General features: G+C 41.6%; 1 protein-coding gene across 1 annotated transcript; it reads left to right on the top strand.

Annotated features, from left to right (window-relative positions):
- The first annotated feature begins 837 nt into the window (after positions 1-837).
- On the top strand, positions 838-14,146 carry MFN2 (mitofusin 2). Its single transcript, XM_075520807.1, has 19 exons — positions 838-914; positions 1,313-1,466; positions 1,710-1,888; positions 2,589-2,724; positions 3,087-3,249; positions 3,816-3,940; positions 4,257-4,365; positions 4,458-4,565; positions 4,965-5,118; positions 5,359-5,426; positions 5,598-5,719; positions 6,055-6,181; positions 6,896-7,000; positions 7,517-7,619; positions 8,302-8,522; positions 8,672-8,821; positions 9,751-9,947; positions 10,321-10,455; positions 11,118-14,146. Exons 3-19 carry the CDS (start codon positions 1,714-1,716, stop codon positions 11,185-11,187), a joined length of 2,268 nt encoding a protein of 755 aa, XP_075376922.1. The 5' UTR covers positions 838-914; positions 1,313-1,466; positions 1,710-1,713; the 3' UTR covers positions 11,188-14,146.
- The last annotated feature ends 218 nt before the right edge of the window (positions 14,147-14,364 follow it).

Genomic DNA, 14,364 nt, shown 5'->3' with positions numbered 1-14,364 from the left:
GCTGGTAGGTGTAAAAATCTGTCTAGACTAGACCCATGGTTATAGAGGGAAGCGGGAGACACCTTTTCTGCTGTTGCCTGTGAGATACCTGCTCTGCTTATCAGACACCGTTATGCTCTGAGTCTGCCAGACTAGTATATTTCACAAGCAGTAAATTCACATCATGATTGCCCTTAGGAAAAAAAAATCTTCCTCTTAGACAGTAGAAGCTGGAGCCACAGGGAACTGATTGTCAGGTGTAGAGCCCCTTCATCTAGCACGGGTTGCATTAATGCAGGCAGAATAGCTTTAGACATGTAAATTCTGGCAGGGAACTTTATGCAATTTGAATGGACCTGAGGAAGGTGACATAGACCTTTTTCTGCTGCTTTCCATGCGCTTTTTAGGTCTATTTCAAGGTGACACACTCACGCATGCCCAGGGGAGAAAAATCCAGGCAGGGACAATCGGTTTGAAAAGTAAATCAGTAATAAATCTTGTTAGGTGAAATCCAAAACTATCTGTTACCAAATGAAGGGACTCGATAGGCCAATCGTTGAGAAGATGTCAAAACGGTGTATGTATTTATTCAGCAAGGTTTTTTTTTCACTTATTTTGTCGTGTCTTTCCCCTGCTCCGTACGGCGATCGGAATTAGTTAGGAGTCTGTCACACGAGATGTACAATCACAACAGGGGAACTCGCATTAAACCCTTACCCCACGGTGACGCCGTCAGTGCCTTTGATTCCTGCGGCGGGTGCCCGAGGCCGCCGCCTCCCGGGAGGCCTCGCGGGGCGGTGCCTTCGGACTCCCGTTCCCATGGTGCCTCGGGAAAGGGCCCGCCCGTCGCCTGGTGATGACGCGCGCCGCCTCGCGCCTCCCGGGTGACGATGCCGCGGGGGTAACATGGCGGCCTTACGGGAGCGGTGGTGAAGGTGAGAGGTGGGGCGGTGCCTGACCATAGGGGCGGTGGGAGCCGCTCGAGGCCGGGCCGGACCGGACCGGACTCTCGGGGGGTCGCCTCCCGGGCGGCAGGGACAGGGGCGGGGAGGGCCGGGCCGGGCCCGCTCCGCTGGAGCAGGGTCCTGCCGCCGCTCCGAGGCGCGCGCCGCCCTGTGGGGGCGGGAGAGGGGCCCTTCCCGCCCTTTGCCTCGCGCGCGCCGGCCGTCGCCCGGCCCGCCTGCCCCCCGAGGTCTGAGGAGAATGCGACGGCGGCCGCCCGGAGCATCTGCCCAGTGCACCCCCCGGGCAGTGGGATGGCGGGGGAGCAGAGCCTGGCCGACCGGGGAGCTCGGCAGCCTGTGTCCCTCATCCCCTGGTCCCTCTGCCGCAGGGACGGGGACAGGCTGGAGTCGGCGTCGCTGAAAGAGCTGCGGGACGGAGTCTGGCCAGGGCGAGGGAGAAGGCAGGAAAACTGCAGTCGTTCGTGTTCAAGAAGGGCTTGAGCTGACCATGCCTGACTTGTGAAAACGTAACTCATCCTGAAAGTAAGCAGAGGAAGGGGAGAAGTGATTGCTGGGGGGCGGTTTATTGGAAGGGAGAAGGAAAGATGAATTTTTAAATTTCTTATATACGAGTAATTTCCAGTTGTAGAAAGTGGAACAATTTCTTTGTGAAAGAAAGAAGGTTGTTTTTAAGATGTGCATTTATGTAGTTCTTGGTAGGATGCTTAGTTGGATAGCTGTTGGCACTTGGTGAGCCACCTTTATTTACTGGATTTTTCCCTGTAGCGCAATGTCCCTGTTGTTTACTCGTTCCAAGTCTATAGTTGCAGTGAAGAAGGATAAAAGACACATGGCTGAGGTAAATGCTTCTCCACTTAAACATTTTGTCACTGCAAAGAAGAAAATCAATGGTATCTTTGAACAGTTGGCTGCGTACATCAATGAGAGCTCCTCGTTCCTGGAAGGTAAGCTGAATTCTTGAACTACAAGTGTGTAACAGTGCTTCACCCACATACAATTCCCAAACACACACCAAAACCCCCTCATTCAGTTAAATGGCACTGCTAGACCTGTGCTTATTTATACATGCATGTTTAGATATCAACATTTATAAGAAGAACAGAAAACTATTTTATTGAATTTGGGTGGAGTTCGGGGTTCATATTTGAAAGCTGACAAGTTCACGCATGTTAGGAAACTGAGCTAGTTAGTGAGCTATGCTTGGTTTTTTTGTTGTTTGGGAGTTTTTTAATAAACTATTCAAGACACTTTATGTTTTATGCCTATAATTCTTTCAATATTCTTGCTTAGACATGTCATTGCTACTGGCATGTAGCATACGCCAATAATTGGCATTAACAGCTTAAGACACAGACAGAACATTATTTTTTTTTAAGGGTGTTGGAGTGTTTGAAGTGTTGGCTGTGTTCCGTTTAAGGCAGTCCTAAGGATGAGGATGGTTATTAGATACACAAAAGAGACCAGCTGATAAATGCTGATGCAAAATTGCCTCAGGGTGTAATTGTGTGTGTCAAGATTACCCACACAGTCTTTGGGACACAGATAAACATTTAGTTATGTGTGTTACATCATGAAGAGGTGTTTCACCCAGTACTGAGACAGATGACTTCTGGAATTCAGAGACATGATGTATTTTGATTCTAGAAACACACAAGAATATAGAGCTTGATCCTGTCACCACAGAAGAGCAGGTACTGGAAGTCAAAGGCTATCTGTCAAAAGTCAGTGGCATTAGTGAAGTGTTGGCAAGACGACACATGAAAGTTGCTTTTTTTGGAAGGTGAGTCACATGCTTTGTTGCCTACGCTCCCCACTCAGTAAAGCAACTGGCATCTTTAGGATTGTAGCCAGTAAAAAATATTTATAGAAACACTAGTGCTCCTGCTTTTGCTTGTAATGTGCATGTCTCTGGTACTAGTCCTCTTGTAAATTGGAAACAAATATTGTGACGCATAATTATTTGATGTGGAAGAATTCTTAAAAAAAGAAAATAGAAAAGTCTTTTCATAAGTTGCCTATGGCACCTAAATTGTTAATGCTTCTGATACTGCTTGGGTTTAGTGAACTTGCTTTTTGTAATATCGAAATGAGCATACCTGACTCTCAGAAGCCTAGCTATACCATTCTTTAATCTGACTTCAGGACAAGCAATGGGAAAAGCACGGTGATAAATGCCATGCTATGGGACAAAGTCCTTCCTTCAGGAATTGGACACACCACTAATTGTTTCCTGCGTGTAGAAGGGACAGATGGACATGAAGCTTTCCTGCTTACTGAAGGCTCAGAGGAAAAGAAAAGCGTTAAGGTACAATTTCCTTAAGCATAAGATAAGGAGAAGAGCTCTTCAGAAGTGCCAGAAAAGGGAAGGAACAAGAAAATTAAGGCATTATGAATAAATTTCACAGTTAAGGATTTTAATGATTAAAAGAGTAGAGATGAAGAACAGGTTTTTGTTAGATGTAGGAAAGGAGGAATGGAGCAAGTTACAAGATGGAACTTGTTCATTTTATGAAAAAGATTATATGTTATGATATGAAAAAGATGAGGTGATTGTATTTGTTAATGATAGCAGGGAACCAAAACGATGACTCAGGAACTTCTGAGCTCTGTATGACTGACAGAAGGCATAGACTTCTTGATAACTCCTCAATAGCCTTTCTTGACAGGAAAATTTCTCATAAACTCTCACTAGGTGGTTTCCTTTTGACTAGGAGACTTAAGCAAGTTTCATGTGGAAAACCTACCAGGGAGAAAGTGATTAGCAGTTGGGTTTTATCTTAACTTGTCTGTGAACAGTCCTGGAGGGGAGATAATTGTGTTAATGGGTCTTAGCATACAGGCAATGTTATAAATTATCCATCTTTTTAATAGACAGTAAACCAGCTGGCTCATGCCCTTCATCAAGATGAACTTCTGAATGCCGGCAGCCTAGTCAGCGTAATGTGGCCCAATTCCAAATGTCCTCTCTTAAAGGATGACCTGGTGCTGATGGACAGGTGAGAAATACCTTTCTTTCCTTTCCTTCCCTGCTGATCACAGATTGATTACAGAAATGTCCTCAAATATAAACTTAAAAAACATCAAGGAAATTGACCCTGTTCTAATCTATGACAGTGACTAAAGTCCTTTGCTGTAGTTAGCAGAGTTTCTCTTGATTGGTACTCCTTTTAGTCTATGCCACCTCAGGACAGTGTAGCTCAGACATGGGAAATCAATGCCCTGAAAAGCTGAAACACATTTCTTATTAACTTTTTTAATTCTATTTTTGCTATTTCCACAGCATAGTAATGTCTCTTCTCTTTTTATTGCTAGCCCTGGCATTGATGTAACCACAGAGCTGGACAGTTGGATTGACAAATTCTGTCTAGATGCTGATGTATTTGTCCTGGTGGCAAATTCTGAATCAACGTTGATGCAAACTGTATGTTCAAGTCCACTTGTTCAGTGAATTTGGCTAAAAATTTAAAAATGTTGACATACTAATCTTAAGAAGTTTTGTTTCATTTTGCTTAGGAGAAACAGTTCTTTCACAAAGTGAATGAACGTCTGTCTCGACCCAATATATTTATTTTAAATAACCGCTGGGATGCATCTGCCTCTGAACCAGAATACATGGAAGAGGTTTGTGATGTGTTTAAATTCCTTCTCTTTGCATGGATATTATAGAGTCCATTTTGACTCTGGTCCTTGTAGGTAGAATCATAAAGTGTTGTATGTGATTGTTTTACAATTTGGATTTTTATTATCATAGTGTGGAGACTAGAGGGAGTATAGACCAGTGATCAGGACATGACTCTTGAAATTTCTGAGCTGGAAATCAAGGGTTTCACAGGGGCCTTTTGAAGTTAGATCACTTAGATAACCTTTGGAAGAGTCCTTAAAACAGCAAAGTTTTTTTTCTTATTCTTTTGCATTGGTAGCTTAGACCAGCAGAGGGCATCCGGGTTCCTGGTCTAACCTTCAAGAGATGGAGTGGAAAGTGGATTTAACTGCATGTGGGGTTTATCCTGTTTATCTCAGGTGCGTCGACAGCACATGGAGCGGTGTACCAGTTTCCTGGTAGATGAGCTGGGTGTGGTCGATCGAGCCCAGGCAGGGGATCGAATTTTCTTTGTGTCGGCGAAGGAAGTGCTGAATGCCAGGATTCAGAGGGCTCAAGGGATGCCAGAAGGAGGTGAGAAACGCTAACAGAAACTTTCCATTTTCTTATAGGGAAGAAACTAGATATTATCCTTTTCTAAAAATGGATAAAATTGGGCTGGGTCAGATTATTAGTAGAGCAGTCAAAAACAAAGAGGTGACTTAGCAGCACTTTTGCATTGGCTTCAAGGTAAAGCAGGAGCATTTCCTGCTGTCCAACATCTGATTGCTTTCTCAAAACTTAAGTGGTTGTTTTGTACTTTTCTTCTCTCAGGTGGAGCATTGGCAGATGGATTTCAAGTAAGAATGTTTGAGTTTCAGAACTTCGAGAGAAGATTCGAGGTGAGCGTTATGTGTGCTAACCTTCTGTTTAGATTTTACTCCTGAAAGGCTGGGGACTAGAGTTTGTAAACATGGAGCGGGACCACATTTTGGAAATAGATTAAATAGGAAGGAGAAGTTGTGTGAGTATGCTTCTGCCTGCTGCTAATCTTGGCTGCCTTTTGTATACAGGAATGTATCTCACAGTCAGCAGTAAAAACAAAATTTGAGCAGCATACGGTGAGAGCAAAGCAAATTGCAGAAGATGTTCGTCTCATCATGGATTCTGTGCATATTGCTGCCCAGGAACAGCGGTGAGGAGAGCTGATGCTTGGTGCTTGCATAAATGAAGCTTGTATTCTGGGGGAAATTTAAGGGAATATGAGCATTAAAAATGCAAAGCAGAATACAGCGTGTTTGGGAGTGGGAAGGACACGTACTGGTATTCTTGCTTCTAGTGAATCATGAAAGTATTGGGAAAAGAACCTCTTTTTTTTTTTTTTGTCCTGTGCCATGCGTATGTAATGTATTGTAGATACTGACACATTTTGTTCTTGGGCAGGAGAATCTTGTTTCTGGAATTCAAATTATATTTGTAGATCAAAAACGCATTTGTCTGGCTTTTCAGTGAGCACTTTTTTTTCACCAGAGTTTATTGTCTGGAAATGCGAGAGGAACGACAGGAACGTTTGGGTTTTATTGACAAACAGCTGGAGCTCCTTACTCAAGACTACAAGCGGAAAATAAAACAGATCACAGAAGAAGTGGAGAGGCAGGTAAGGAGGAGTGGCTGCAGAAAAAGGGGTTGTCTGAAACAGCTACCAGCATGGTGGGAAAAATGCAAAGTGCTGACAATGGTTTGAAGTACGAGAAATGTGGGAGTTACAGATGGGAAGAGAAGAAATGCTTTCAGAATAAGTCTTTTGGTTGGTTGGTTTTTGTTTGTTGTTTTTTTTTTTCCCTTGAGGTAGTAAAATGAAAAGTAGAATGCTTGGGGGAAACTTTCAGAGAGACTCATGTAAGATGCTTTAAATAAACAATGAGACTTTGATTAATGTTTGAACTATTCTTGCTACTATATTTCAGTCTTAACTGCTTCCTAAAATACTAAAATGTTTCAGATAAGTTTCCTTATTATTACAGTCTAGAATAATGTCAGTCTTCTTATTGTGAATAATAACATGCCACTTCTACTGTTATGTATATACAGAAAAGGCCTATTCATTTTTCACAAGTCTTATATTGCCTCAGTCTCTTTCTGTCTGCGTTGTTACACAGATCATAGATCTACATACTTCTCAGCCATCTTCTTTGTTTGCAAGTCACCAATATTGCATTTTGCAGTTGGCACATGATGGCCGCATGGCACTGCACAATCATAGTGCCTAGCGTTCAGTAGTGCTACTAAGAAATGCATGTCTTCAGTGGTGGTTTTCTGTCTCTCCCTAGGACAGAATACATAGAAACTCTGTCCTGTGCTGTTTTTCTAGGTGTCAAATGCAATGGCAGAAGAAATCAGACGGCTTTCAGTGTTGGTAGATGAATACCAAGCCGACTTCCATCCATCTCAAGTAGTTCTTAAAGTTTACAAGAGTGTAAGTGATGTTTGCTTCTTACAGATTGCTTAAGCAATTTAAAGAAGCCTTTTCTTGCTCTGAGTCAGTTATTATGCCAGCTCTTTGACATGCTTAACATTCTTCCAACTAGGATATGAGCTAAGCTTTTCATATTGTGAAAAATCTTTTGTTAGAATGTCTCTTGTGTTTGGATAGCTTCTGTAAAAAGTGAACATCTTTATTAAAAAAAAAAAATCTATTTCCTTTTTTTTTGTTTAATCTCAGTGATAAATTGATACGCATGTGATGTATCACATTGTATAGCTCAAACGGAACTTTTCCTAGACTACAGACTACACGTGAGATTTCTTGATTTGCTTTTTCCTCTCCTTCACTGAAGAATGGGGAAAAAAATGAAACTAATGTTAGAACCGTGGGCAGACAGAATGCGTGCTCCTGTTCTGGGAGGGTTTTTAACTGGCAAGCTCTAGCACCTGCAGCCTGCATCTTACCTACATTTATTTTAAGCTTAATAACCCTTTCTTTGTTTGTCAGGAGCTGCATAAACACATTGAAGAAGGCCTGGGCCGTAACATGTCAGATCGTTGCTCCAATGCAATCACAGCTTCCCTGCAGACAATGCAGCAAGAAATGATAGGTCAGTTCAGCAGGCAATATTTCCCTTTCTTTTTCCTTTAACTGTAATGCAAAAGAACTAGGTAGATGTTCTGGGTTTCTCTTTAATCTGATGGCTGGTGTGCAGCTGGCATCATCTTAGTTTCCATCTTGATTAGCAATGCTGTTGTGTAGAGGACTAGTTATTCCTGCTTTTTCCACTCTGTGTCTGAACTGGAGCAGTGATTTGCTAACGGATACATACAATCAGCTTAATCCTTCATGACAGAGAGGAACTGTGACTTTGGAAACTTGAGAGATTCTGAGACCAAGATTCTAATGAAATGGGAATCACTTGTAACTAGGTGTCTGTCTGAATATAAGCGTTAATAGGAGTATGGTGCCTAAACACTCTTAGAACTGGCCTTCAGATTCTGTTTTCTAAGCTATTGCTAAACTGTAAACTTCACCAGCTACCTGTAAGGATTTGAGAGGGTCCACGGCAAGATTTCCTTCTGAGATGGTCTGAAGAACTAAGAGTCGAACAGTAATTCATGATGTATCTCTCGCTTTGCAACATTGGCTTTAGGAAATTGAAGGTACTAAGAAGAATAAGTGTGGAGGATGGAACAACCCATAACTACCTTGATTAGAGAATACAGTCTGGTTAGTTCTTGTGAACTCAATAGCCATTTTTTGAATGTTTTTATTTTCTGTCTGCGCAGATGGTTTAAAACCCCTTCTCCCAGTCTCTTTGCGGAGCCAGATAGACATGTTAATTCCCCGACAGTGCTTCATGCTCAGCTATGATCTGAACTGTGACAAGCTTTGTGCCGACTTCCAAGAGGACATAGAATTCCATTTCTCTCTTGGATGGACAATGCTGGTGAACAGGTTTTTGGGACCAAAGAATGGTCGTCGGGCCTTGATGGGCTATAATGACCAGGTAAGATACCTTGTTCAGTGGTCAGGGGTAGGTGTGATATTCATCATTTCGGTGGCTGCTGAAGTCTTTTTGGTGTGAAGGGCAGTGGCTTGCCTTCTCTTATTCTGTGCTTTGTTTTTGTTTTGTTATGTCACTGCTTTTCTAATTAGGTTCAACGCCCTTTAACACCAGCAAATCCCAGTCTGCCTCCTTTGCCTCAGGGCTCTATGACCCAGGAAGAGCTCATGGTGTCGATGGTGACTGGACTGGCCTCATTAACTTCCCGAACTTCCATGGGGATCATCGTGGTTGGTGGCGTGGTGCGTTGGCAATCTGAGCAGCATAAATAATAATGGAGCACTGACTTGAAAAGCGCTTGCACTGCTGAGTCCTGTAGATATTTGCTGTTCACAGATAGTGAAATACTTTCTCCTTTGATCTTCCACTTGAGTATAAATATTGAGCTTATTTTGCATAATAGTTAGGCTTGGAGCCAGGGTTGTTGTGAAGATAACCCTTCGAAGTATGTTATAAAAGCATTAAATAGTCTCTGATTCTTTTGTGAGAATAAAAGAAAATTGGGTATTTTTCTTTTCCCATTTACAGAGGAATCAGGACAGAAATATCTACCAAGAGCCTCTGACTGTGTGTATCTTCCTTCCTGGAAAGGGAAGAGAGCACTTAATTTTAGATACTAACCTAATTCATTTCAGAGAAAATCAGCACTTCCTGCTTTTCTGTCTTTTGAAAATAATGAATGTTTCGAATCTCAAATCTCCCCAAACGGCAGAGACATAAGAGATCTAACTCAAGTTGCATGGTAACTGGTTCCTGTTGCAGGAAGAATCTTAAGTTTCTGTAGTGCCGGTTCCATAGTGACATGCTATCCTAGTGTCACAGCATCTAGGGGTGAACGATTTCTCAAAGGGGAGATGGTTGCTTAAAAATGTCTTTTATTTCAGAAACAGGGATTCTGTGAACCAGGCAAAGTTTGAGAGGTAATTTAAATGTGCAGGAAAGGTTAACCCGTACAGAACCCCAATAGTTTAGGTTAGGTATTTTTATTTTGTAGACTGGACATCAGTAGTGAGCTGTCTGACCAGTGAAACCACTTGCAAGTCAGGGTTATTATCTGGCTCATTTTCACGTGCCTAGAATATAAGTGCAATGCTCTGTCCACCATTGTTAGGAGTTAGCATCATTCCTAGCTGATGATCATGTCATTTGTTTTTCCTTGTACTTTTTTTAGGTCTGGAAGGCTGTGGGTTGGAGACTGATTGCGCTCTCTTTTGGCCTTTATGGGCTCCTTTATGTATATGAGCGCCTCACCTGGACCACAAAAGCAAAAGAGAGAGCTTTCAAACGGCAGTTTGTGGAGTATGCTGGTGAGAAATTGCAGCTCATCGTCAGTTATACAGGTTCTAATTGCAGCCACCAAGTCCAACAGTGAGTTGCCTATATTCAGCTAAAACCTTATCTAAATTCTGTTGTTTGGGGTTTTTTAATGATATTCCTTGGTAAAACAAGATAAGTCTGCATATTGAATTCCAGATTTAAAAATGTGTAATGATACATGTGTTTTAAAAGAATATTACAGTTTTTTGAATCACTGATGTAGTATTTGGGTGCTGTTAAGCATTAGTCTTAATGTACTTTGGTCTCTCAAATCAAGTTGCTCTGATGCTCTAACATATTATTGTGCAGAAGTGGAAAGATGAATATCTGAGTCAGTATCATCATTATACATCAAAGGGATTTATTCCTTGAATTTGCTGCTTGATCTTCCTTTTTGTTGTATCCAACTATTCTTGTTTCACAGAGAGCTTGCTGGAACGTTTGCTCATTTGTGTCAGCAAGTAGATGTCACACGGGAGAATCTTGAGCAGGAAATTTCTGCCATGAATAAAAAAATCGAAATTCTGGATTCACTACAGAGCAAAGCAAAACTGCTCAGGTGAGATTTTATTATCCCATATACACAGATATTTGCATACGATTGTTTTTCATGTGATTGCCCCGAGATGTTCGTATTAGGGTGTATCTTTGAGCGCAGTCCTTCTTCCGTCATAGCGTCTGATGTGCAGACATCAGCATCTTTCCCTACCAAGTTGTGTTCCCTTTCACTATGTACTTTCCCATGTACTGTCAACAGTCATTTAAATCTTCTGTCTCACAAAACACCTTTTCCTTCTTGTTTTTGGTTTTTTTGGAATTACAGTTCCTTTCCATTTATCAAAACATAGTCTTCTACAAACTCCTTCAGGCTATTACAAAATTATGCAAAAGTCTCACCCTCGCCTTTGTACACAGTTGTCTGATGTTTTTCTTCACCCTGCAAAGGCTGTTGGGAAGAATTTTTCAAACATTCCTTATCTACACAATAAGATCAATGTGAAGTTGTGACCAAGATCTCGGTTTGAACCTCAAAGCCTAGGGACTGTTAGCAGGCAAGTGTTTCTGACCTGAGGAAGGGCAAGGAATGGCGGCTGCGTTTTGGAATGGACTCCTGGCACTCCTCTCCGTGCCTTGCTGTTTACTCATTTTAGTCATGCTTCTTTCAGATTGGCTTGAGAAGAGCTATTTTACTCACCTAACGGAGACTTTCTGTCCTTGCAGGAATAAAGCGGGTTGGCTTGACAGTGAACTCAACATGTTCACGCATCAGTACCTGCAGCAAAGCAGATAGTGTGGGAAGAAGAGAAAACCACTATTTCCCTTCAGTGCTCTCTTATTTACTGCAGAGAATGTGGTGGGTGATGGAATTCCCTAAAGGGAATGAGCAAAAGCCTATTGCTATGTTTCCAGTTGCTGTGTGAACAACGGGATTCTACTTCCCTGTTTTGTGTCCCACCTCTAAACACTAGCTGTTTATAACTCTTCTTTTTCCTTCTTGTGAGACCAGGCTACTTCAGAAGGAATGTGCGCTTCATACATTTACAGGGGGCTTTTTAATGCAAAATCAGGTACAGTAACAAATTTAAAACAAACAAATGTTTGTTAGGTTCAAAGTTATTCTGACCCATCTTTATGGAGTCATTTGTTTTACTACATGAAGATAGAACTTTTGACTTCCAAGCCCCAAGTGTATGTATGTGTGACAAGCTGCTGTTTGTCTAAACACAGATCCCATGCACACAGACATAGTGATGGTTTCACAATGCATTTATAGCCCATGCAGGCCTGTCTCCTAGGTTAATATTCCGTTATTATAGAACATGACAGAATCACCGTGTCCCTTCATAGAAAGGTTTATTATTGTCAGTATGTTTAAACCTATGAACAAAACCCAGTTCTCTTCCAGAGCAAGAGGGACTAAGATTTTGTTTTGGTAAGCTTATTGTCTTTGGAGCTAGTTTCTTCCTCTTAAGAGCTCTTTAATAATGTAGTCTGGCCCATTTCACGTCATGGACAAGTAGTTTGCAAAGACATAATTAGCTCCTGTGAAGGAGGTAGTGCTGATAATTTGGCAGCTTGTTGAGGAAGAAAAATAGGAAAGAAAAGCCAGCTGACAGAATGTAATGAACTGCCTTATGAAGTAAGTTGATGAATGTAGGTTTTTTTTTAAATGCACAGCTGTGTTTCTGGAAGCCGGCCTTCGGAATTCCATTACCACTATTTGGCCACAAAAACAGCATGTGGATTACAAGCTGTAAGAGATTTTGCTTCATGTAGAGTTCCCATGCAGTAATATGATTTGTTGTTGTTTCTTGTCTGTTAGAAGTATGAGAAGGAGCTGGCAAGTGCAGTTCCTCTGGGGTGGGGGCAGACCTGTCCCTTGTATTTCATGCCAGGGCAAGAATGGGTTAAGGTAACTTATTTTTTTAAAGACATTTATTTGCAAATAGATCAAATTAATCTTTGAGTTTTGCCCTGAAGCAATTTTGAATTTGGAATATAAGATTTGGGAATTAGAAGGACTTTGAGGCTCTGCCTGTTGGAATTGATAGAGGAGAAATTCCTACTGATTTCAGTAGTACCAGGATTAGGTTCCTATGTTGCAAAGTTTCTTTTCTGCTTGGTGGGTCAGTATTTTGCCATGTGTTGGGTATAACGTTTCTGTTCCCCACAAAATGCCTGAGGAATCCAGAATCGGATCCTGTAGTTCTGAGGTTAGTCATAACCTAAATCTACTCAGCATCAAACTTTAGAGGATATGGGCTATCTCTGAGCAGGTCCCAGCTGAATTTAGAACTACTAAGAGTGTTCCTTTTTTTCTTATTGGCAATGAGACTTTTCACTTGAAAGTGGCATCAGCTGGCCTTAGGATTTCTTGTTCATGCTCAGGTAGGAATATATGTGCCTGTGACAAGTCTCCTGTTTTGTGTGTTGCGAAAGTTCCAGAAAAAAGCTGCCTGATACTTGAGGAAGTAAAAATAGTGAAATGTCGGTAGGTATTTTAGGCTGTTCTAAGGTTTGCAGTAAGACTTGAAGTATCTTGATCATGTGGGAGCTGGCAGTGAGACTTGTTATGTCCCTGGAATGCAGGAAGCAAACAAACCTTTCGGTTCCAGTAGACAGCTTTGAATCCAACTCAGACTGAAAAGCCATTTTCATCAGAGGGCTTCGTTGGCCTTGGTCAGTTTGCTCAGGCAACCACCAGGACATAAATATGGCTTGGATCAGATCTGAGAGTGAGAGAGAGAGAAATTTGAGTCCTTGCCTCTGGAAATGTGTCCTCTAGGCTTGTGGTGAAGTATACCGTGGAGTGAGTGAAATTGTCCACTATTACTCTGCTGCAGGTATTATGTGAATAAATTTGGATGTCTAGTCTCTAGCTAACATATGCCTTTATAATAGGCTATGTACTATGCTACTGAGTTAAAATATTAACTACATCCCTAATACACCAGGAAACTGGCAATTCCAGGTAGAGGGAGATTATGAGGTACTACTGCTTAGCAGCTCTAGGCTGCCTGAAATGCTGACCTTGCTTTTGAAGATGTGTGCTCTTGGCATCTCTTCAGCAGGCCTTTAGGGGAAATCTGATAAATGCTCTGATCTTTAAGCCAGTGTCTGCTCTGTAAAGGGAAAAGAGATTGACGGGTTCTTAGAATCTGGTGTCTTGCCAATGTGTGTTTCTGACACTGTTCAGATTTTGGTGGTGTAGGCATTCTCACTGTAGTGCTGAAACCTAACCTATAGAATGGGGGAAAGAACCACCTGATTTTTTTAAGAAGCAAAACTGCTACCATGGGAGAGAAGAATTTTTAAGTATCTGTGTAAGCCTTGTCCCTAGAAGCCCGAGTGACCGAGAATCAAGCTTTTAACAGAAAGGCCTATGAGCTGGATTCCTCTGAAACAAAATACAGCTGTACTTCTTTAATTCAGAGTGACGGAGGAATGAACACTATCGGCAAGGAGGCTGCTCTCTTCTGCTTGCCATAAAGAACGATAAACTAATCCTTAGAAGGGGTAATTCCAAAACCAATCTTCCCCAAACTCTTATTAAAGAAGATCAGCTAAATGCACTTTATCTTATTGCTGCTACTTATTTTTCTCATTGTGTTATGTTGATGGAGCTCTTTGAAATACTCTTACCAGTGAGTTTTCTCTCTGCTGTATTTAAGGTGGTAAATTTGCATGAATTATTCCTGTATCAATGCTGTAAACAATGGAAACCAAAATAAAAATGAATTGGAAAAATATTTCTCCTGATGTGTTCTGCGTGTCGTGATACAAAGTCTTCAAGTGTAAGTATAATATATTCAGATGATGATATGCTGCCGTCTTGTAGTGAATTGCATGTTTGACGAGGACCTTTTATCTGTGTTCTTACTGTGAAAATTAACAAGGAGACCAATCATACCGAATTCTCTGATAGAAAATTTGAGAGGTTCCTTCTTAAGTTATACTAAAAATGTTA

Source organism: Mycteria americana, chromosome 18 (assembly GCF_035582795.1).
Source record: "Mycteria americana isolate JAX WOST 10 ecotype Jacksonville Zoo and Gardens chromosome 18, USCA_MyAme_1.0, whole genome shotgun sequence".
NCBI classification, from domain to species: domain Eukaryota; kingdom Metazoa; phylum Chordata; class Aves; order Ciconiiformes; family Ciconiidae; genus Mycteria; species Mycteria americana.
Note: the sequence above shows the minus strand (reverse complement) of the source record. Positions and strands in the feature narration are given on the sequence as shown.

Excerpts from the sequence above, each read along its gene's own strand:
- MFN2 (XM_075520807.1), top strand. The coding sequence starts at position 1,714 with ATGTCCCTGTTGTTTACTCGTTCCAAGTCTATAGTTGCAGTGAAGAAG. Across the intron at positions 2,725-3,086 it reads AAAGTTGCTTTTTTTGGAAG|GACAAGCAATGGGAAAAGCA; the intron begins GTGAGTCACATG and ends ATCTGACTTCAG. Across the intron at positions 7,001-7,516 it reads TTCTTAAAGTTTACAAGAGT|GAGCTGCATAAACACATTGA; the intron begins GTAAGTGATGTT and ends TTTGTTTGTCAG.